The following is a 24028-nucleotide window of genomic DNA, read 5'->3' on the forward strand; positions in this document are numbered from 1 at the left end:
GTTAGAATGGTTAAATTCTGAAATTTTACAAATAAAGCAAATATACTACTCTGAAAATAATCTTTTTCTACTCTGTTTTTTTCTCTGGCTGCAGATAATGGTCGGAGTGAATTCTGTAACTGCCTTTCCCTCTAATTGCGTGATTAAAAAGATGACCTCACAGTTCTTGGCCCTGGTTAGCAGACATATGTCCCTAGCTGTATTTTATAGTTCAGACCTCATCACAATGAATTTTCCCTCCTCGTAAAGGGTAACTTTTCTGGAGGAAAAAAAAATGTAATCAGTCATGAAATTATGATACACTTGCTGTTGCTATAGTTACAGCTGAGTATTTTCAAATCATAGAAATTTTTTGCTTACAGTCCTCAGATCTTAAAGAAGGAAATTTATCCATTTAATAATATATGCCTCAGAGATTCACTTTTGTGAGTTCTCTTTCAATTTGTGCATTTAAAGAGAGAGTAATATGTCCTGGCTTCCAGTGTAAAAGTTTGTCTACTCGTAGTGAATAAGTATCTTTACAAGAATTATTGAGAATTCTTCCTTGTAATGAGTTATCATTTTCCCATTGTAAACTATTTTCCATTGTATGGCTTGAGCACTTATTCAGACGTTTGAAAAAAAAAAAGGAACTGAAAAGCACCTGCTAGCAGTTCTTGGGGATTTTATGCCTTAAGATTTTGTTGGAAAAGAGGCTAAAGTAATGGTGATTTAACAATGCAGAAAATGCAATCATCCCCAGAAGAGAGATTTTATTATACTTCAGTGCAACTATAGTAGATGCATTTAGGACAAGACTTGGGTGATTCAGGATCTGGTGATTTTGTTTTGAATTGAAAGGCATAGGTGATGAGTGGCAAATATGGGTGGCGATACTCAGCTTCTGTCCTTCCTCAGAACCAGCAGCCGCCTGAACTACGTTGTGTAGTCATCACAGTTAGTCAATCTTCATCATTTCTCTCCTCCCTGCTAATATTCCCAGTTATTCTCAAAGCCAGTGATTTCATACCATCTGACCACAGTCATGTTCAGAGCCAGCCAGAAGGTGTGGGTGGTTCTTGTTTCTTCAACTCGTCCCTTTATAATAGTGTTTAATAAAGATGGCCTGATCATCTAGTGCCTGTGCTCGCTCCTACGGATATGATAAACTGAATTAAAGTAAGCCATTTGTTCTTTATTTTTTACTTAGAGTTTCACAGAAGTGTAATTGACAAATAAAAATATAAGCTTTTTAAAGTCTATTTCATTGTGATTTGATGTAGGTATACATTGTGAAAGGATTCCCTGCCCTCTATCTAGTTAGTTAACACACCCATCACCTCACATATTTATCTGTTGTTGAGAACATTTATGTTCTACTCTCTTAGCAAGTTTTAATTATATAATACAATGTTATCCACTGTAGTCCCCACATTTTACATTAGATCCTCAGAACTTATTTATTTATGGATGAAAGTCTGTACCCTTTTACCAACCTCTCCCTATTTCTCCCACCTGCCCCCTCAACCCTGGCAACCACTTTTTTACTCTCTGTTCCTATGAACTTGATTTTTTTTTCTTTTTTACACACCACATATATCAAGTGGTGTTTGTCTTTCTCTGCCTGGCTTATTTCATTTAGCATAATGTCTTCAAGGTTTATCCATGTTGTCACAAATGGCAGGATTTTCTTCCTTTACGTGACCAAATAATAGTCCATTATATATTCACGTATACTGCGTCTTCCTTATCTACTCATCTGTAATAGGTTCATAGGTTCTTTCCATATCTTGGTTATTATGAATAATGCTGCAGTGAATTTTGAGGTTCAGAATTCTCTTTGAATTCCTAATTTCATCTTCTTCAAGATTATACTCAGTAGTGGGACTGCTGAATCTTATGAAAGTTCTATTTTAGTTTTTTGAGAAACTTTCATAACTGTTTTCCATACTGGCTGTACCAATTTTCATTCCCACTAACAGTACAAAAGGGTTCTCTTTTCTCCACATCCTTACCAATGCTTGTTATCCCTTGTCTTTTTGACAATAGCTGTTATCAGGTGTGACATGATATCTCAGTGTGGTTTTGATTTCCTTTTCCAGGATAATTAGTGATGTTGAACACCTTTACATAATACACCTGTTGACCATTTGTATGTCTTTGGAGAAATGTCTGTCCAATTCCTCTGCCCGTTTCCTAATTGGATTGCTTACTTTTTGCTATTAAGTTCTTTATATATTTTGGATATTAACCCTTTCTCAGATACATGATCAGATACATGATTTGTCCCATCTCATAGATTGCCTTTTCATTTTGTTGATGGTTTAAGCTAAGGTATTCAAATGGTAAAAATTGTTATCTGTATTTGTATGTTAAGTGCAGCATCCTGATAAATATTCCACAGGAGTACATTAAATGGGCATTTTGACATCGGCAGCAGTCCACTGGAGACATCTTCACCTCCTCTGTCTGTGGATGAACTTAGCCCTATGCCTGCCAACTTAGTCACTGGAATTAACTATAGAAAACATGCATTCAAAACTTTTCTGAAACATTCCCAGGTTCAAATATTTTGTCCCAGTGAAATAGCCAAGGAATTCTAATGCTTTAGGATCTGTTGTACAGTTACCATGTGCATGCATGTGTGCTGAGTCACTTCAGTCATGTCTGTCTCTTTGTGACCCTGTGGACTGTTGTTGCCCGCAAGGTGAGCAGGCAGGTTCTTTACCACTGGTGCCACCTGGGACTAGCTATCACAATTCATTGTATATAAGGAAACAATACAAGAATCCTTAGATGAGCTTTTTTGTTTGCCTTTTTTTTTTTTTTTTTTGGCCACATATCTTTAAAGCTATGCTGCTTAATGGGACCCATAGATAATGGTTCTCCCTTTTAGTAGCCCAGTAGGCTCACATCTGCATTGTGTTAACAAAAGAAATGACTTCAGCATTTTCTCATCCTGTACTCTTGGCTGTCAAGATCAATGTTTTTCTGTGTTTCTGTTAACAGTAAATCTAATAATAGTGTTTCCATTTTTTAAGAACAACATACTGTCCATGTACATTTAAAAATAAGAATAAAGAGAGAGTAGGATAATTTTAATGTGTAGAGTTCAGATAATTTTCTTGCAGTAGTATTTCCTTTGGTAGGGTGTTAAAGGTTTGTTTCTTAAACATACAAAGCAAAGATTCAGAGTTTTATTTTTGTTGTTTTTCAATCAGTTTTATTTTATACAAGCTGTTAAACTCTGCCTAATACTGAAATCAAATTTCAAGTTATTGAAATTTCAGAGAAAAGAAGGCTTCCCAGGTGGCTCAGTGGTAAAGAATCCACCTGCCAATGCAAGAGATACAAGAGATGTGGGTTTGATCTCTGGGTGGGGAAGATCCCCTGGAATAGGAAATGGCAACCCACTCTAGTATTATTTCCTGGAAAATTCCATGGGCAGAGGAGCCTGGGAGGCTACAGTCCATGGGGTCACAAAGAGTCAGACACAACTGAGCCACTCACACAGAGGAAAGAATTTGTTTTTATACGTGGTTATTTCTGGAATTAAGATTTAGTCTTTGCACTGATTACCTTTTTTATTATAAGTAGGCCTTTGCCAAAAATGTATCACCCTCCCATTTCATAATACATTAACATGTAATAGTCAATCACTTGAAAATGAAACTGGTCACAGTGTAGTAGATGGTTCTTGCTAACTGATGCCAGTGCTCATTCAAATAGTTTTGGTGATTTTTTTAACTTTCCCTGCTTTGTCTTTCAGCACTCCAGTGTATCAGAGTATCCTTCAGCTGATGGGTACACGGCATTCAATAACATTTATGGAAGAGGGCCCCATTCGGACCAAGGGGAGGCTGCTGTTGCTTTTAAGCCAACTCCTCTTCGCCATGTAGATAGGTAACTTTTCATTAGCCTCATTTGGAGAGCTGTAGATGATTATCTCTGGTTTGACACAGATAGAGGTGCCAGTGTCTGCATTGTTCACTACTTCTTTAAACTTTCCATCTAGTAATTATCTGTTAAAGTTTCAGATGTTCCTTTGTAGAGCTGACTTTGGTGAGCAAGGTCTCCAGTCTATAATTCTAACAGCGCAAATGCCATTGGATGACTTTCCATGTTTTAAAAGATGCTTCTGACAGAATCTGTGAATTAAGAAGAATTGTTTTGAAACTCTCTAGTGTGTACCAGATGGTCTCTAAGGATCTTTCCAGCTCTGTAACTTTTAAAAGAAATAATTTCTATCTTTGTCTCTCCCAGCAAAAACAAACAAACCTTCCTTTAGATAGAAGTATTTAAACTAAATATAAACTGAATATTTAAATAGAATCAATGCCTTATTTACCACTTTACCATTTCATTCTGTATTTCATTTTTACTTTTCAGTTTCATACTTCATTTATTTTCCCATATTTACTCTCTCAAAAAATTCAGTGTAGGAAAAAATGGAGAATTAAGATGGGAAAGAAACAAATTGCATTGAAATAGGTTCACTTTTTAAATCTTATTTCCAAGGTAAACTGTATGTGAGGTTTATATGGAGACAACCCATGTACATAAGAGAAGGGAAAAGGTGAACTATTGATAACAAAGGTGTAGGAGAATGATCATTCAGATGAAGTGGGGTAGAGAGCTGGCCGCAGTACTTTCCTATCTCAAGCATCTCTTACTATGAGTGTTAGACACCCTTAATATTTCAGTATATGTTTTTCCTTAATAGAATCTAGACAAGGTGAGGTTTAATTTTTTTTTTTTTTTGCCAGGAGTGATAACAGAGGTAATACTTGAGTAAAATGATGTGGAAATTATACAGTTATTATTCTAAGGGCACTAGTAACATATTAAATTGAGTACAAAGAAAAGTCAGAAATGAGTAATACATTTTGAAAATGTCAACATATGAAAGAAGTTTTAATTATAGATTCAATTTTTAGTAGATACAGGTGAAAATCAGTTTTGAAGTTTAAAAATTATTTCATTGAAATTCTTCTTGAGTAACTTGTTCCTCGTCCTAATATTATCCTTTTCCTTTTTTTTTTTCCCTGTCTTAGCTGTGATTATTCTAGAAATTATTTCAGATTAGTGAAGGAAATTCCATTAGTGAAGGGATATTCAAGTGTAGAGACCTTAAAACTGTCAATATTTAGCCAGAGAAAGAATTTTTTAAAGGAGTAAACTGAATATCTCAGTTATCTTCGGGGGTCCAGTCTCTCAACTGGGCTTATTATTAACAGAAGCTGAATAGTTAATAGACACCTGGATCTTTGATGTTGCTAAGAAAATTTGTCATCATTCTTGCAAAACCTGAAAGTTTTCTGGTCTGAAATGTAATGCAGAGATTTGGAGTTTGTTTTTTATAATTATTATTAAACTCTTACTACATGCCAGAAATGCAGTAAATAGCATATGAAGTATATTCACTCTTCAGTGAAATTATAGTGCCTTTTAGGGAAAGCACTTTTTGAATTCAGAGCTCTCACCTTTGAGGGATTATAGTTTGCTGCTATTCAAAAGCAATTCGTGGCTTTTTTTAGAAGTCTCATCTCATTACCTTCTCTGTGTCTGCTCTATATCAGGTGTGTATTTCTATATGCAGACTCTGTATCAGGTGTGTATCTATTACTTCAAGTCAGAAACAGAGACCATACATTTGGATACATGCTGGATCTCTTAAGAAGCATTGGTACATCTAAAAAATTGCAAAGTGTGATTTTCAGATTGATGACTATGGTCAGTGTCTTACCCGTGTTTAATCTATAGAGAGCAAGAAACTATAAACCATGAAGATTTGTAAATTCTAAAGCACTTTGTAAGTGCACGCTGCCAGTTACTTCTAAGATGTACAAAATAGCAAAGACTGTCCTGCAGGCCCCACTGTGACTCAGTATTACAGACCATCTAGGTGGGCAACAAGCTGAATGGCCACTTCACAGGGAAAGAAAGACCAAGCATCTTTAGTTCCTTCCTGCTTTTTCTCTTACAGAAATATATGAGGAAACGTGGGAATGTAAATAGAGGAGAAGATTAGGGAGTAAAATTAATTTTAAAATAAAGTTTTTATTTCATTATTGCAATGAAAATACTAGTATATTGTTGACATGTCTCATTTTATTATATTATATAAAAGCATTTTAAAATTACCTTGTTAAATCTGCTAAATATCATTTAATGATTAAAGGAAGTGTTTGGTTTTTAAAGAAAGTTTCCTTTTAAAAAAATATACATGTTCTTGATAGTTGGGGAGTTTGGGATGGACATGTACGCACTGCTATATTTGAAACAGATAACCAACAATAACCTACTGTATAGCTCATTGAACTCGGCTGGATGCTATGTGGCAGCCTGGATAGGAGGGGAGTTTGAGGGAGAATGGATACATGTACATTTATGTCTTGAGTCCCTTTGCTGTTCACCTAAAACTATATATAACGTTGTTTTTGTTTTTACATAGCATTGTTAATTGGCTGTACCCCAATACAAAATAAAGTTTTTTAAAAATATACCTATTCTTACTCTTATAATAAGTTTATAGTAAATTAATTAACAAATTAAGAAGTTTTATTTGTCTTGAACTTAATCCATACCTTCCTTTGCAATGTAGATAACGAGACAAAGGTTTCCTAAAAATTAACACTTAGTCATAACGTTTTCATAGATATTTGGTTAATGAATTGAAGTCATTGCTTGAATCAGTGAAATCAACATATAATTTAAATTACCACAATTGGAAATTATCATCAGTCTCTTTTAATTTTATGACACATGGTAACATTGATCATTATCCTGGCCCTTTCATGGTAGAAATGTTGGTTTACAAAACAATATCCAATATTTTGGATATTGGATTTAATGGACAAAGAATTCAAAGATTTGCATTCTAGATTTGGCTTTGCACTAACTAGCTTTGTGATTTTGCATTATTTATTTTTACCCTGGCCATAGTTTGTTCATTTTAATGGTAAAATCGCCAAAGTTTCTTTTAGTTCTCATATTCTATAAGGTATAATAAAATACGTACTATCTAAATAACTTGTCCAAATGGTTTCTGGTAGAAATTGGCTTGCCTTAGCATTTTACTTCTGTTTTTCTTAGGAAAAGCTAGTGGGGTGATCATGTTTTTTCTTTCTTTTTGTAGAAATTATGATCTACAACCCAAGAAATATGCCAAGTCCAAGTATGACTTTGTGGCAAGAAACAACAGTGAGCTCTCAGTTCAAAAGGATGATATCTTAGAGGTAATAGAATTTTACCTTTTTATACTCTTAATAAAGTCAACTTGTTTTCCTTTTCCAGTGTATATCTAAACCTTCCTCAAATGCTGAGGTCAAGAAATTATTCTTCGGTATATTTTACCTTTCCAAGGATACAGCATATTATAGATACCTGTGTCTGTTTAGGAAGGGGTATCTGATGTGTTTGTTTTGGGGGGAACGTGGTTGGATTTCTTGACTTACTTTGCCCTCTTCCTTCTTCTGGACTTTATTTTTTCTGGAATTAAGGCTGATTATCACTTCAGATGTAGCTGCACCATAATTTTTGTTTTTGTTTCAATTGGAATATAATTGCTTTACAATGTTGTGTTAGTTTCTGCTGTACAACAAAGTGAATCAGCTATATGTGTGTGTGTGTGTGTATATCTCCTCCCTCTTGAGCCTACCTCCTACCACCCCATCCCACCCCTCTAGGTCATCGTAGAGCACCAAGCTGAGCTCCCAGTGTACTGTAATCTGTACACTGTATCTGTAATCCACTGGTTGTCTGTTTCACACATGGTAGTGTGTATGTGTCAATGCTGCTCTCTCAATTTGTCCTACCCTCCCCTTCCACGCTGTGTCCACATGCCCATTCTCTACATCTGCATCTCCATTCCTGCCCTGCAAATAAGTTCATTAGTATCATCCTTCTAGATTCCATATTTATGCATTACTATATGATATTTTTTCTCTTTCTGACTTATTTCATTGTTTGACAGACTCTTAAGTTCATCTGCATCATTAGAAATGACCCAGTTTCATTCCTTCTTACGGCCAAGTAATATTCCGTTGTATATACGTACCACATATTATTTATCCATTCATCTCTCAGTGGACATTTAGGTTACTTCTGTATCCTGGCTATTGTTAATGGTGCTGCAATGAACACTGGGGTGCATGTATCTTTTTGAATTATGGTTTTCTCAGGGTATATTCCCAGTAGTGGGACACCATCTTATTTTAATAAGAGAAAACATTTCCTCCTTCCTGTTTTAGTATGCTTGCACAAATATACCCAGCAGTGAGTGTGTTAATGGTTTAGGGAATAATCCACCATGACCAAAATCCCTTTCTTTAGTTATAACTGAGACATCATCTTTTTTAATATATAATGTGGCCAGGTCATAATAGTTATTGTAAAAAGAAGTTTTTTAATATATTTCCTGTCTGTTCTAACAGTGGAAACAATAGACCTTTCCCAAGTGACTCGTCTTAAACACTTCTGATACCACAAATAGTTAAACATTCTTGGGAAGCAATATGGACCTGGGGTGGAATGGTACCATGCCTGTTCTATATTAGTCATTATAATTCTTAGTGTAATTCCTGAGAATCATTTAACCCACGTATGTTAGGGTTGAGTCAGTGTATTAGAAGTGAAACCATTTGCTTGGTCTAAGAATAAAGATTGAACTTCCTTCATAGATTAGTTTGGTACAGAAATGACATCTTTATTTTCTTGCATGATGACAGATCCTTGATGATAGGAAGCAATGGTGGAAAGTTCGAAATGCAAGTGGAGACTCTGGATTTGTGCCAAATAACATTTTGGATATTGTGAGACCCCCAGAATCTGGATTAGGACGTGCTGATCCACCTTACACGCATACCATACAGGTAATTACGATTTTTGAGCAAAAATTTAACTTTTTCAAATTTTTAGATTCATTGCCCCTCAACAGAACTTAAACACTTTTTATGTACTAGTCGTTTTGAGGCTTCATTGATTGTATAATTTATACCTTTGTTTCCCTAGGTAGCTGGGACAGTGTCTATGGACATAAGGAAGAATTGTACATATATTTTCTGATTTACCTCTTCAGGCAATTGCTTAAGATCTTTATCTCAGTGACTGTTTCTCTGAATACTGTTTTTCTACCATATAATATTTTTGACATTTGGAGAAATATTGGGTTGCCCAAAAGGTTCATTCGGGTTTTTCCTTAAGATGTTACAGAAAAACTCGAGCAAACTTTTTGGCCAACCCAGTAGTGTTTCTGCCTCTTCACTCTTACCCAGAGCCCTCCTGCCCGAGGGTCCTGATGGATGATGGCACTGACACAGTGGTTGGAGTGTCTGCCAGTTCATCTTCCCCAGACTTTGCTCTCATCCTCTGCATAGACTGATTAGAGTCTGTTGCTTTCAGCTTTCCAACTATCGCATCCTAATCCCTTTTAAAAAACTGCCTTCACATGGCAGATCCTCCACCCAATTTTTAGCACCATTATCTTTCTTCACATTTGCTGATCACGTGAGACTTGGGCCAGCACCACGTGCTTTTGAATCTGTGACCTGCTGTCTAGAGTCAGACCTGTCAGCAGAGATGGAATGGAGGGACTGTCCCACACTTAGTCTTTGAACCCGTGGTGACTACCTTCCCATGACCCCGGGAAAATTCTTTTCATTTTCAGAATTTTGAGCAAAAGGTCACATCTGACTGCATAATAATGTCACAGATTTGAGTGGAAGCTGAAACTATGTAGAATATGCAGTGAAATAGTGAAATTCCATGCCTAGGCTTAGTAATACACAGGTTGTCCAAGCCTAGAACTGTGGTCATGTGCTTGACCATCATTCTGTAAGGACTTCTGGCTTCACACAGCATTCAAGCTCAGTGCACGTCCCACAGTTATCCGGAGAGACATTTGACCTTACTGGAATTCCAGAATCAAGCAAACATTTAAAATAAAGAATTGATGTACAATTTATATATCTTGATAGCTTAAAGTGATGGCAGTGGGAATCCTGTTTGCTGTGCTTGTGTTTGGGCTGGACTGCTATGCTTATGTATCATGTACTTATTTTATGTTCATCATTTGTCATTAGCTCTTGATGCCAAAGAAGGAGTTTGAGTTATTCAAGGTATGGTCTACTCTGTTTCTCACGGATTTTTGAAGTGAATTTTCTAATCGAGTCTTAATACTTTTTTCTTTCCTAAGTTCTTGCTTTTCTGATTTTGTGATGTGATTACCTGACCACATATAGGCTTCTGTCTGGTTTGCAAATATCAATTCTTTGTGTTCTTTGCTATAGAGGTTTTGACTGAATGCCTTAAGCAGTGTTAGAGTGTATGCCTAAACCAGTGATGGAGTGTATACCCTTTGAGCTATAGCAACTGTTTTTTTTATTTTTAAACTTTTTTGTTTGTCTTGGGATAGAGCTGATTAACAATGTTGTGATAGTTTCAGGTGGACAGAGAAGGGACCCAGCCATATGTATATATGTGTCCATTCTCTCCCAAGCTCCTCTCCCATCCAACCTGCCACATAACATTGAACAGAGTTCCCTGTGCTATACAGGAGGCCCTTGTTGGTTATCCATTTTGAATATAGCAGTGTGTACATGTTATAAGCACTGTTTTTAATATTTAACTCATGGTAAACAATAAGAAGCACTATTCACAAAGGATATCCTGGGTTGCTATATGTGAACAGAAGCCCAGATTTTATATATAAAGTGTTAGAAACACTTAGCCAAATGTGTTTTTATTTGTGTGCTTGGTTGCTAGGAATGGCGAACTCCCATAAAATAAGATACCTAAAACTTGCAAATACAAACGTGAATTCTAAGTATTTTTGCCCACTTGAGATTTCTTGGGGAGTTTAACCTCTCTTACCCTTTCCTGTTTACTGTTCAGTCTTGTCTTTTTCTTCAGTTCAGATTCCTGGCTTGGGCCATAAGTTGACTTTCTGTTTAAAGGTTGCTTCTGTCTAAACCTGAACCAAAACTATGAATACATATCATAGGTAGAGTACTTTCTGAGAACGTAAAATCTATTTCTCCTTCCTTGAACAGAGGCTCAGCTGATATTTTTTGTCAACTTTGGCAAAACCAAGAAATTTTTTAAGTGCTCATGGGTTTCAGGAGTTTGCTTGGCTACTTTATGTAAATAGAAACTTGTAGGGATTGCTTATTTGGGCTGTTTTCCTTTTAAACTTTTCAACACTATCTGACTGTCTGTTGAAATTTTCTGGATATAGCTCTGAATGTGGCGAAGTACATAGAAACGTGGATAGAAGCTGTGTGTGTGTGCGTGCGCGCTTAGCTTGGAAGCACCACTTTTAAAAGGTATTAAAAGCAATCTATTTTTTTTAACACCTCCTGAAAACTTTGGTCTGATCCCAGCAAAACCACCAAAATCTTGTAAAATTTTAATAAGCAAGCTTGAAAATCTGCTGTCTGGCATAAATATGACTCTGAAAGAATTCCTATTCTCAAAGTATTTGTAACACACTCAGAGAAAAGTGACTAGATAGAGTAAAAAAAAAGAAAAACAGCCTCAGAAATATTTGCCAGTTATTTTATCTCTACAAATGTTACCAGATATTTTCAAGTATCTAAATAAAAATTAAGCAGCTGTTTTCAGAATGACAGTACATAAAGATGCCACCGTATTACTGGTTTCAGTAATCCTAACACCTTAATCTGATAGAACTCCACTGGATTACACACATATCAAAAATGGATTCTGTGTCTTATTCATCTTTCATTCATTCACCCTGCAAATATTTATTGAGTGCCAGTATCTCACACTTGATGAAGAGAAAGACAGAAATCCTAGCACTGAGCAGATCCTCTATAAAAGCCTGCCGCCCAGAATCAAATCTCCGGGCCACCTCCCCTGGCTTTGCCCTTTGTGTTCATGTATCAGAAGCAGTGACTCTCTCTCTGCTCAGAAGTGGCTAACACTTTTCTCTCTGTCTCATCCATCCAATGATACCAAAATTTTACAGAAATTTAAAGAAACTTAACGAAAACATTCTAAATCTCTGTACTGTACCACAGAAAGATGCTCAGGCTATCTGCCATGCCCGTTAAGGACCTCACAAATACTAGGATATTTAATTCCTACATCAAACTTGTGAAGTAGGCACATTTTATGTATCAGGAAATTTAAGTATGGAGAAGGAGCTTGCCCACAATTACACAGCTGCGTGAAGCTAGGATGGGGCCCTGGGACTCTAGAATCATAACCCACGCTCTGATATACTTGACTGACATGGGAAATAGTGCTTACAAAAGATTGATACCCTGTTTTGCATAGACATAGAGCGTTCACTGTGAAAGGTGAAAGTGTTCATCACTCAGTCACGTCTGACTCTTTGCAACCTCATGGACAGTAGCCCACCAGGCTCCCCCGTCCATGGGATTCTCCAGGCCAGAATACTGGAGTGGGTAACCTTTCCAATCTCCAGCGTGTCTTCCCAACTCAGGGATCAAATCTGAGTCTCCTGCGTTGGCAGGCGGAGTCCTTACCCCTGAGGCACCTGGGAAGCCCATGCAGCATCTACAAGGCACTGAATTTTTAAAAGGCATAGTGTTAGGACTGTTATTCTCATATGCTTACATTCCTTGTAAGTAAGGATACATAGTGGGCTGGCCCAAACGTTTGTCCAGGTTTTCTATGTCATGCTCCTGAAAAGCCCAAACAAATTTTGGGGGCAATCAATAACTAGTGGTGGTTGCCAGAAGAGGGCACAGGAGCAGCCGTTGCCTGTGGCTCATGCACTTTTGGGTAGAGATTGTCTGCTGTTGGCAGGGATGCTCGTACCTGGCACCAGTCTGAAATAGTTGTTGAGTTGCCACCTGATGTCCCCACGAGTCCAGGCTGCTTAAGATCCTCACATTTGGAGTGAATTTTAACAGCTCTCTATAAAGACAGCTGTTCCCACCGAAAGTGTTTCCCCCATGGCTTCAGCAAAGTTTTAAAATGAAAGAGAAGGGAGGTATTAAAGAATTTATGAAAGATGCAGGACATTTAAAAAAAGGTTGGATGAAACCACTGGGAAAAAGAAGTAAATGTTCCTGAGAGATGATGGCGAAATGAACATAAATGACCTATCTTTTGATGAAAATACTGTCATTAAGCATTCCAGGCCTTTGGCTTACTTTCGCTAGGCAACACATGGACCTCCAGGATGCTTCCTGCCCTCCTGGCATCTACTTGCCACATCAAGTTTCCCGTAGGTCCTCTGACTTGACTTCCTGACGTCTTGCACTTGGACTGTCTGTCTACCAGAATCGCCCTTTTGCCGACATAGGGTTTTTTTAATCATGCTGTATATCTCTATTTAAAAAAAATTTTTTTTAATTGAAGGATAATTGCTTTACAGAATTTTGTTGTTTTCTGTCAAACCTCAACATGAATCAGCCATAGGTATACATATGTCTCCTCCTTCTTGAACCTCCCTCCGATCTCCCTCCCCATCCCACCCCTCTGGGTTGATACAGAGCCCCTGTTTGAATTCCATGAGACATACAGCAAATTCCCATTGGCTATCTATTTTACATATGCTAATGTAAATTTCCATGTTACTCTCTCCATACATGTCACCCTCTCCTCCCCTCTCCCCGTGTCCATAAGTCTGATCTCCATGACATAGATTTTCATGTTGAATGCCAAGTCTGAAACCAACCCCTGCCCTTCTATTATTTCCAGTATCCTCAGAGGCTTAACTGAAGAACTCTTTTATTTATTATTAATTGTTAAGTCTCTGCTTATTATTATAGATATGCTACCCTACCAAGATGCATGTAATTTTGAATGTCTGGTCATTATGGTCCAGTAAGTTCAACAGAAAGTTTTCCTGTCTGTTCTGTTGCAGAGCAAGAGATGTTGTATTATGGAAACAGCTCCAGTCTAGGTCCTGGTAGAGAGGATTCTAGTCCTGGCTCTGCCACTGAGTAGCTGTATGACCTTAAAGAAAGCATCTCCTCAGGGTCTATGCCGAGTAGTGGGATTGTTGGGTCATACAATAGTTTTATTTCTAGTTTTTAAAGGAATCACCATATTATTCTCCACCATATTCTCCAGTGGCTGTATCAATGTACATTCCCACCAAAGAAGCAAGAGGGTTCCCCTTTCTCCACGTCCTCTCCAGCATTTACTGTTTATAGATTTTTTTGTTGATGGCCATTCTAATCAGTGTGAGGTGATATCTCATGGTAGTTTTGATTGGCATTTCTCTAATAATAAGCCATGTTGAGCGTCTTTTCATGCATTTATTTGTCTGTGTGTCTTCTTTGGAAACATGTCTGTTTATGTCTTCTGCCTGTTTTTTTTAATTGGGTTGTTTGTTTTTCTGATACTGAACTCCATGAGCTACTCGTATATTATTTTTCTGTGCTCCAGTTTGCTGAGTTGTGAAATGGAAGGGGCCAAGTTTCATGATCTCGAGAATCCAGTCTAGATATAAAATTCTTTTGTATTCTATATACATGTTTTCTGCTGCTAAGTCACTTCAGTCGTGTCCGACTCTGTGCGACCCCATAGACTGCAGCCCACCAGGCTCCTCTGTCCCTGGGATGCTCCAGGCAAGAATACTGGAGTGGGTTGCCATTTCCTTCTCCAATGCATGAAAGTGAAAAGTGAAAGTGAAGTCGCTCAGTCGTGTCCAACTCTTCGCGACCCCATGGACTGCAGCCTACCAGGCTCCTCCGTCCATGGGATTTTCCAGGCAAGAGTACTGGAGTGGGTTGCCGTTGCCCTCTCATACACATGTTTAAGTAGCCCTAAATTAAAAGTGGAGATGTTTTCTCCAGGTGAATACTAAACCACTAGCACTACTAATTTCAGCTCCTGTTACAAATGCTCTGTTTTCAGGCTCAGTCCTGATATTCAGATATTGCTGGGCAGAGAGGAAAAGTTTACTAAAGATGTCTTTATATTCATTCCAGCAGACCAACATCCTAATAATATTCAGTTCTTAAAATTTTTTTTGAAGTTAATCTTAGAACACTCTATTCATCTATTAAGTAGAGGCATGGTCTTTAGACTGGGATGGTGGATGGTCTTAGATACTTTTATTCTGCTTCATGCATGGAAATTTTTCCAAATATTTCTTGCAGTAATTTGAATAATACCTACTCTCTTTCTCTCTTTCCATGTATATAGAAATTCCTGCCCAACATGCATGTGTACAAAATTATAAAATTTTAAGTGCTTACAAGTCCAACTTGCTAAAAAAAATCATGATATATATATATTTCCTTTTGTAAAGCAACTTATAAGAAGAATTAGTCTTACATGTAATGAACTTTAGTTGTATTTTTTATGAACTATAAGATGAACCCTTATCTTAGTATTTTAAAACACAATACTTGGATATACAAATCGTCACTGAAATACTCCACACTGTTTATACTATAGTGTGAATCTATATAATTTGTTTTATATGACTGGATAGTGGTGGAAATTAATTATATATTTACAGGCTCTTTCTCTGGTTGATTTGTGGGCAGGTAATTTTACTGCCAAAAACTAATTATCTCACACTCTCTGATATTTGATGTGAAGTATAATTGATATTATTGTAGTTCCATCTCCTATGTTAAATTTTCTCATTTGACATGATTTGCTCCATTTTCCTAATAGCAATTACTTGGCGAGCTGTCAGAGGTAACCCACATTTATTCCCTCAAGGCACTTCTCTTTTGATGTAATTTTTTGGATTCAATCTCTGGACTTAACACCCTCCAAATGTTCCAGCTGTGCCTAGTTTTCACTGCAGAATGCCAAAGAGACTAAATTTAGAGGGGAAAAAAAAATGTGTAGATCCATTTTTAAGAACAATTCAATTTTAATGGCTTTGTTGGCCTTGCTTGCATAATTTCCCCTCTGAAGCGGTATCTTGCATGAATCAAGAGCTTATTGACAAATCTCTTTCTTTAACCCTTGAGAATTTCTACTTAGCTTTAGTGACTACAGAAAAGTGACTCACTAGACTTAATTATCAACAGAAAGTGCATGTTCCATGTATGCTCAGTCACTCAATCATGTGTCCAACTCTTTGTGGCCCCATGGACTGTAGTCTGCCAGTCTCCTCATGGAATATTTCTAGGCAAGAATACTGGAGTGGGTTGCCATTTCCTACTCCAGGGGATCTTCCCGACCCAGGAACCAAACTCAAGTCTCTTACCTCTCCTGCAGTGGCAGGCAGGTTCTTTACCACTACCACCATCCGGGAAGGGAAGCCAACGTGTTCCATGGAATCTAGCAATTCTGACTTTCAGAGAAAGAGAAAAAAACCTAAGAGAGATTTTGTTTTAAGTGCAACTTGAAATATATTTGTGGGAGATAAAAGACAAGAGTTAGGAAGTGCCGATGATGGGAGAGAAGTAGGGCCACAGCGAGATGACCCGTCATCCCTCTCTGCTCACTACTGAGGGCTCTGAAGGGATGTGGGACTTTCAGTGCTAACACTGGGAGGGTCCCAGGCAAAATGGGAATAGTTGGCCAAGATTTCTTTTTGGGTTTAGAGACTCAGCACGCTTGGTTCAGGAGAAGAAAGTTCGGGGTAGAGTTCTACTCTCTAAGACTTTCCATTAAGTTGATGGGCCATCAGCTCTCTACTTCCAACCAGAAGTAACCAAGAAACAGTTAGGGGAAGCAGGGGAAGAGCAGTGACTGGGTGGTAAGTAGACGACAGTGGAGAGGATGGGGGCACAGAGAGAGAAAAGTGATTTCACGAGTCAGGCCTGATTCTCTTTCCTTCCCATGGAGGATGACTTAGCCATTTCCATGGAAAAGCCACCTTCGTTTCGGAACAGGTTGCAGTGATTTAAGGAAGGCACTCCCTGCCCCATCCCTTTTTTATTTCAGGGGTTGGAAGCATGAGCCAGGTAGGAGGACCACAGAAAGGGGGAAATATGCAAGTAAATAAAATTTACAACCTAATTCATGAAACATTTTCCTTTGGTTTCTCTGCATATTATATATATATATAAAATATATATATATTATATATATAATATATATATATTTTAAGCCTGTGATAGGTTATACTGATAAAGTTGTATTATGTAGCAATGACAGATGATTGAAATGAGGCACAGAAAATTTGGCGAGCCTGTGTGCAGGCTTGAGTGTGACAATAACACAGGTATTCAATTGTTCACAGTATTATTTGATGGCTAGCAAAACACGAGCTGTTCTTGTTTTTTTGAAAGCAGAAAAATATGAATCATATCATGGAATGCAGAAGCTGATAGCAATTTTTGGTTTGTTTAAGCATTAAAAGCAATCATTTAAATGCTGACACTTTTGAAATCCTAACATGAGAATTCACTAACCTTTGATGAAATCGTGTGCCGACGACGTTTTTGTCAAGGGAACACTGTATATACATTAATCAGATGACATTGGTGTGTGCTAAGTGTTACTTGTCTGTGATGTTTGCTGTATTTTGATTGCTCGAAATATTTTATTGGCCCAAATATAGGAACGTTGTTTTGTAGATGATAATAATAATGTACTCGATTATCGAATATTAGAAATGTTTCCAGGCCTTGGATGTGGAGGAGTCTGTTTCTCTCCCATCTGACTCCATGGCTTGCTCTGTGAATTTAACTCCTCCTCATTCCCATCCCCCTCCAAGAAACAGCAGCAGGATAAACTTTGCTCTCAGTTCTTCTCCCATCCTTGGCTCATAACCCTCCTGCCTCCCCTACCCACGGTGGGGAAATGGAAGCTTTTAAAGAGACAGCAGTGAACCGGTGCTGCGTCCCCGTCTGGTTTCCACAGGTGTTACTCATTTGCGGTGACGGTGCCTCTGAGGATGGTGTGTTGTTTCTTAAGAAAGAGTGATGAATGTGTGTGGTGTGTGTTGATATTTTTGATCTCTGTGGAAATTGGGAAGGCCTCTTTTAAAATCAACACTGCCTTATATTTGGGCCAATTTAGAAATTAAAAAACTGTTCTAGACAAAGAACCAGATTACCAAAAGGCTTGCTTTTTGCATTTTATCGGCTAATCCTGAATTTGAGAATAATTAGAATTGTGCCAGTACTGTATCTAAACTTTACCTAAATTATAAGTCATTGCTGTGTGGCTTTGAGCAGATCCAAAAAATTGCCTTTTGAGAATTTGGAACTTATTCTAATACAGGTTTTGTTTAAAGCTTTAAGTATTGTTTTTAGTTTAATAGGGAATAGATATATAAATATTATTTTATAATAGCCTAAATCATTTAAAAATAACTGAAAGTTATATATTCTGTCACATCTACCTTTTAAAATGCAAATCCCCACGTGACCTTTTTTTTCTAATAATATGCTTTGAGATGTAGTCATAAACACTTAAAGATTATCTCACGACCCTCACCACATTCCTATTTTTAACAAGAAATTTAACAAATTAGCTTTAAGATGATGGCCAAAAGGTTATGGTTTGAAAAAATTAACAGTATTTTAAAATTGTTTATTTTAAAGCATAGTCCTTTTACCTATTGAAATATTGTCCCTCTTTTTAGAAAATTACTTGGAAATAACAGAATTAAACACTTTTGAATAAAACATATATTTAAAATAAGGAGTAACTAATGCCTTATATTGTTGATATCAGAAATCTTTCGCCTACCCTGCTGTTGTATGATTCCTGGTTCAAATTTAGTTTTCTTGTCATTTATTACTGTCATTAGTACTCCTGTTTGCTATTAGTATACACTTTTGACTGCTGAATTTACATTTTGATTCTGAACAAATGTGTAGAATATTTAAAAGTAATTTTTAATAATTGCTGCATCATGTAGGATTGGAGGGTTATATGTGTGCATGTGTGTACATTAACACACCCACAAATTTGCTGTGGATCTGCAAGTAAGTTTACAAATACATAGCCAACAACATCCAAAATATGATTTATTTTCCTAGCCTAGGTTTATATCTTCACAATTCTGAATGAATTATTTGTTTCTTTGTAGAAACAAAGGATGGAGTATGGCCCAAGAGCAACCGACATTCCTTCTGCCCCGTCACCTCCTCCAACACCAGCTCCTGTCCCTGTTCCCCTCCCACCTTCCACTCCAGCACCTATTCCTGTGTCAAAGCTCCCGGCAAACATAACCCGTCAAAACAGCAGCTCCAGCGACAGTGGTGGCAGTATTGTGCGAGACAGCCAGCGACAAAAACAAGTTCCTGTGGACCGTAAGTTTCCCCAGGAGGCAAAAATACTCAGTTTCTCCTGTGAATTAAAAGCACTACTAGGTAAAAAGTTTTGAGTGTTGTTTCTGCTGGTGTATGCTAAGTCACTTCAGTCATGTCCGACTCTGTGGACTGTAGCCCGCCAGGCTCCTCTGTCCATGGAATTCTCCAGGCAAGAATACTGAAGTGAGCTGCCATGCCCTCCTCCAGGGAATCTTCCTGACCCAGGGATTGAACGTGCGTCTCCTGCAGCTCCTACATTGCAGGGATTCCTTACCACTGAGCCACTAGGGAAGCCCCTCTGCTGGTAATAAATATTATTAAATGTATTTAATAGTCCTTTATACTTGCATGGTGCTTCACTGATTGCAAAGTCCCTTATATCTCATTTCTCATCCTCCAAGTAATTCTAAGAAACACGAAGTCCTCTTTATTCTCTAATGTGTGTATTTCTACACATATTCCAATATATTGTGGTGGCTGAATGCAGACTCTGAAGCCAGACAGGCTTGAGTCTGTATAGTGAAACATCACTTGCTGGCCATGAGACCTTCAACAATGTAATCATTTTCTCTATACTTTAATATCTGACTCGTTGTAAACCCATAATATCTGACTCTAGCCCACCAGACTCCTCTGTCCATGGCATTTCTCAGGCAAGAATACTGGATTGGGTTGCCAGTTCCTTCTCCAGGGGATCTTCCTGACCCAGGGATCAAACCCAGGTCTCCCAGATTGCAGACAGATTCTTTACCATCTGAGCCACCAGGGAAGCCTAAATATATATCTGAAACTGTTGGGTGTTGGTTCAGGGGCTCCGAAGAGCTCTAGTACCATAGTCCTCTATGTCTCAGTGCAGAAAAAGAATTCAGCGAGAGGCACAGAGACAGATAAAAAGTGATCTATTAGAATAGGACACTTGTGAGGCTTATGAACTGGTGGACGAGAGATACCCTGCCCCAAGAACTTACTGGGCTACAGTTTTATAATCAAAGGAAACATCAGGAGGGGAAAAAGAACTTCTTTGTCTTTGTTGAGTGGACGTCATGCTTCCATTATCAGCTCCTCTTCCGGGTCGGGCAGGGGAGTTTTCTTGTCCCTGCCTCGTAAAACTAGGTCCACAAACTATTGTTTATGTATGCGTGATCACTGATTTACTGAGCTCGCTGGCAGGATGTGGGTCCCATGCCACCATTGTTTTATTGTTTTGGGACATGTCTCGTGCTTCTGTTGCATGGTTTTGTTGCTAAGCATGTCTGCTTGGTTTTGTGGTTAAGCAAAGCTACTTTCCTGAGTAATCATTAACTTACAGGGGTCTCCCATAGTTTTTACTTACAATCCTCTAGTGGGATTAACTATTTAATCACCTATTTGGCTTCCCTGGTGGCTCAGATGGTAAAGCCTGCAATGTGGGAAGCCCAGGTTTGACAACTGGGTAGGGAAGATACCCTAGAGAAGGAAATGGCTACCCACTTCAGTATTCTTACCTGGAGCATTCCTAGGACTTTGGAACCTGACGGGCCACAGTCCGTGGAGTCACAAAGAGTTGGACTAACACTTTCACTTTCTTTCGTCCCTTTACTCTGTCCCTGTCACATATATGGTGTATACACACACACACACACACACACACACACACACAAAATCACACTAGCTTAATATAATTAGTTCTGAATTCTGTTCTTTTCTCATATAAACATACTTTTACTGTAGATGATCACTCTATTTTCTTTACTTTCATTATTGTTTATACTGTTGGAGTAACTCGAAAATTCATCTTCGTGTGAAATCTCGTCTCTGGCATCCAAATACGTGTCTTGAACTATTCACTTTATAACTGGATGGGATACATGAGATTCAGGTTTTCATCTTGGTAAATCATAGCCCCATCTATTCAGTTGTGGTCCTTCTTGATAAATTAAGAGTTTTTTTAAAAGAAGACAGTGAAACTATTGCTGTCTAATTGTTCTAGAAGTTCTGGTTAAATACAATAAGCACAAACCTACTTTTATACATTACTTTCTTAACTGAAGTACATTAAATTTTAAATTACCTTCTTATCCATATCTTGACCTTACCAAAGAAACTAATGGAAAAACGATGAACATTTTCTGTGCAGCAAAAACAACTATGTCTGCACACGTGTGTGGTTGAGAGTGTGTGTATAATTGGCTACTAAATTTTAAACTGGCTACATTTCCGTGTGTTTTTTTATAAGGTTGCTTTTCTTTTTTTTTCAGACAGTAAAGACACAGTTTTGAGATGAGAAAGTTCTATAAATGTTTTTGTTGATTTCCCTAAGGAAAATATTGCTGTCAGAGAGTTTCTTCATTCTTAGCACCAGTTTATAATATCTCCCTTCTCTGATACGTCAGTGCAGTAATCTTTGACATGGTGGCACTTTTTTCCAGGCCTGGGATCAGGGTTCATAGGCATCCAGGCCCAATTTTGGAACAGTCTGTGGGCTGGGACAATTTGTTCTTTGTCCTAGTCTAAGAAACTAAGAATAACCTGATGGGAAAGAGGCATGGGTAGAATTCTTTAAAGATAGAGAACTCTCCTGATAATTGTGACTCATCATTTTTAAGTCTGTTTTTCATAAGTAAAAGGGTGACATTGGTATGTAAAACATAAACATCTCTCCCCAAATTAACACTTGTACCTGTTTTCTTAAACTAGTAACATTCTACATTCACTTATATAACGTTCCTTTTAGAGATAGCTCAAAAAATAGTTTGTCAGTAAATAAAGATAATCCTTTGGGTAAAACAAATATTCTCTTGATCATTTTTTATCTTTGTGAGTACTTTTTGGAGAACATTTCTTCTGAATGAATGTTGGGGCTTCTCAACAGTCTTTTCGAAGCAAACAGACACATTTCTTTATTGGTAGCCTGGTTTCTTTCAAATATACATTTTGTGCTACCTATGTTCTCTGCATATGGTCTCTGATAAGCCTGATAAGACTTCTGATAAGAATAAATTTGAAGGAGCTGTAATTTGAATACTCACCCATAAAAATGTTACCAGATAGCCATGGACAAGAAAAAAAAGGCAACAGGTCCATTGATTCAAACCAGCTGCTGGATCCTTGGGTCATATGAGCTCAGTTCAGTTCAGTTCAGTCCCTCAGTCGTGTCTGACTCTTTGTGACCCCATGGAGTGCAGCACACTAGGCTTTGCTGCCCATCACCAACTTCCGGAGCTTGCACAATCTCATGTCCCCTTGAGTTGGTAATGCCAGCCAACCATCTTATCTTCTGTCATCCCCTTCTCCTCCTGCCTTCAATCTTTCCCAGCATCAGGGTCATTTCTAATGAGTCAGTACCTGGCATCAGATGGCCAAAGTATTGGAGCTTCAGCTTCAGGGTCAATCCTTCCAATGAATATCCAGGGTTGATTTTCTTTAGGATTGACTGGTTGGTTTTCCTTGCCATCCAAGCGATTCTCAAGAGTCTTATCCAGCATCACAATTTAAAAGCATCTATTCTTTGGCACTCATTTTTCTTTATGGTCCAACTCTCACATCCATATGTGACTACTGGAAAATTCATAGCTATGACTATACAGGCCTTTGTTGGCAAAGTAATGTCTCTGCTTTTTAATATGCTATCTAGGTTGGTCATAGCTTTTCTTCCAAGGAGCAAGTGTCTTTTAATTTCATTGGCTGCACTCACCATCTGCAGTGATTTTGGAGCCCAAGAAAACAAAGTCTGACACTGTTTCCATTGTTTCCCTATCTATTTTCCATAAAGTAATAGGACCAGATGCCATGATATTAGTTTTTTGAATGTTGAGTTTTAAGCCAACTTTTTCACTCTCCTCTTTCACTTTCATCAAGAGGTTCTTTAGTTCCTTTTTGCTTTCTGCCATAAAGGTGGTGTCATCTGCATATCTGAGATTATTGATATTTCTCCTGGGAATCTTGATTCCAGCTTGTGCTTCTTCCAGCCCAGCATTTTGTGTGATGTACTCTGCATATAAATTAAATAAACAGGGTGACAGTATACAACCTTGATGTACTCCTTTCCCGATTTGGAACCAGTCCATTGTTCCATGTTCAGTTCTAACTGTTGACCTGCATACAGATTTCTCAGGAGGCAGGTAAAGTGGTCTGGTATTCCCATCTCTTTAAGAGTTTTCCACAGTTTGTTGTGATCCACACAGTCAAAGGCTTTAGCGTAATCAATGAAACAGAAGTAGATGTTTTTCTGGAATTCTCTTGCTTTTTCTATGATCCAGTGGATGTTGGCAGTTTGATCTCTGATTCCTCTTTCTTTTCTAAATCCAGCTTGAACATCTAGAATTTCCCTGTTCACTTACTGTTGAAGCCTAGCTTGGAGAATTTTGAGCATTACTTTGCTAGTGTGTGAGATGAGTACAATTGTGTGGTAGTTGGAACATTCTTTGGCAGTGCCTTTCTTTGAGACTGGAATGAGAACTGATCTTTTCCAGTCCTGTGGCCATTGTTGAGTTTTCCAAATTTGCTGGCATATTGGGTGCAGCACTTTCACAGCATCATCTTTCAGGATTTGAAATAGCTCAGCTGGAATTCCATCACCTCCAGCTAGGTGATGGACACTAGCTTTGTTCGTAGTGATGCTTCCTAAAGCCCATTTGACTTCTCACTGCAGCATGTCTGGCTCTAGGGGAGTGATTACACCATTGCGATTATCTGGGTCATGAAGATCTTTTTTGTATAGTTCTTCTGTGTGTTCTTGCCACCTCTTCTTAATATCTTCTGCTTCTGTTAGGTCCATACCACTTCTGTCCTTAATTGTGCCCATCTTTGCATGAAATGTTCCCTTGATATCTCTAATTTTCTTGAAGAGATCTCTAATCTTCCCCTTTCTATTGTTTTCTTTGTCATATAAG

General features: G+C 37.9%; 1 protein-coding gene across 9 annotated transcripts in view; it reads left to right on the forward strand.

Annotated features, from left to right (window-relative positions):
- The window catches only part of EPS8 (EGFR pathway substrate 8, signaling adaptor), a 197247-nt gene that overhangs the window by 165218 nt on the left and 8001 nt on the right, over positions 1–24028 (forward strand). For all 9 annotated transcript variants that reach the window (XM_086404093.1, XM_086404092.1, XM_086404091.1 and 6 more), the window contains 4 exons: positions 3749–3882; positions 7118–7217; positions 8709–8852; positions 18935–19157. In XM_086404093.1, the coding sequence (XP_086260219.1) occupies positions 3749–3882; positions 7118–7217; positions 8709–8852; positions 18935–19157 (601 nt within the window). The remainder of the gene's footprint in view (positions 1–3748; positions 3883–7117; positions 7218–8708; positions 8853–18934; positions 19158–24028) is intronic.

This window comes from Bos grunniens, chromosome 5 (genome assembly GCF_055505025.1).
Source record: "Bos grunniens cultivar Pamir isolate PY7600 chromosome 5, Bosgru_T2T1.0, whole genome shotgun sequence".
In the NCBI taxonomy this organism is placed as follows: domain Eukaryota; kingdom Metazoa; phylum Chordata; class Mammalia; order Artiodactyla; family Bovidae; genus Bos; species Bos grunniens.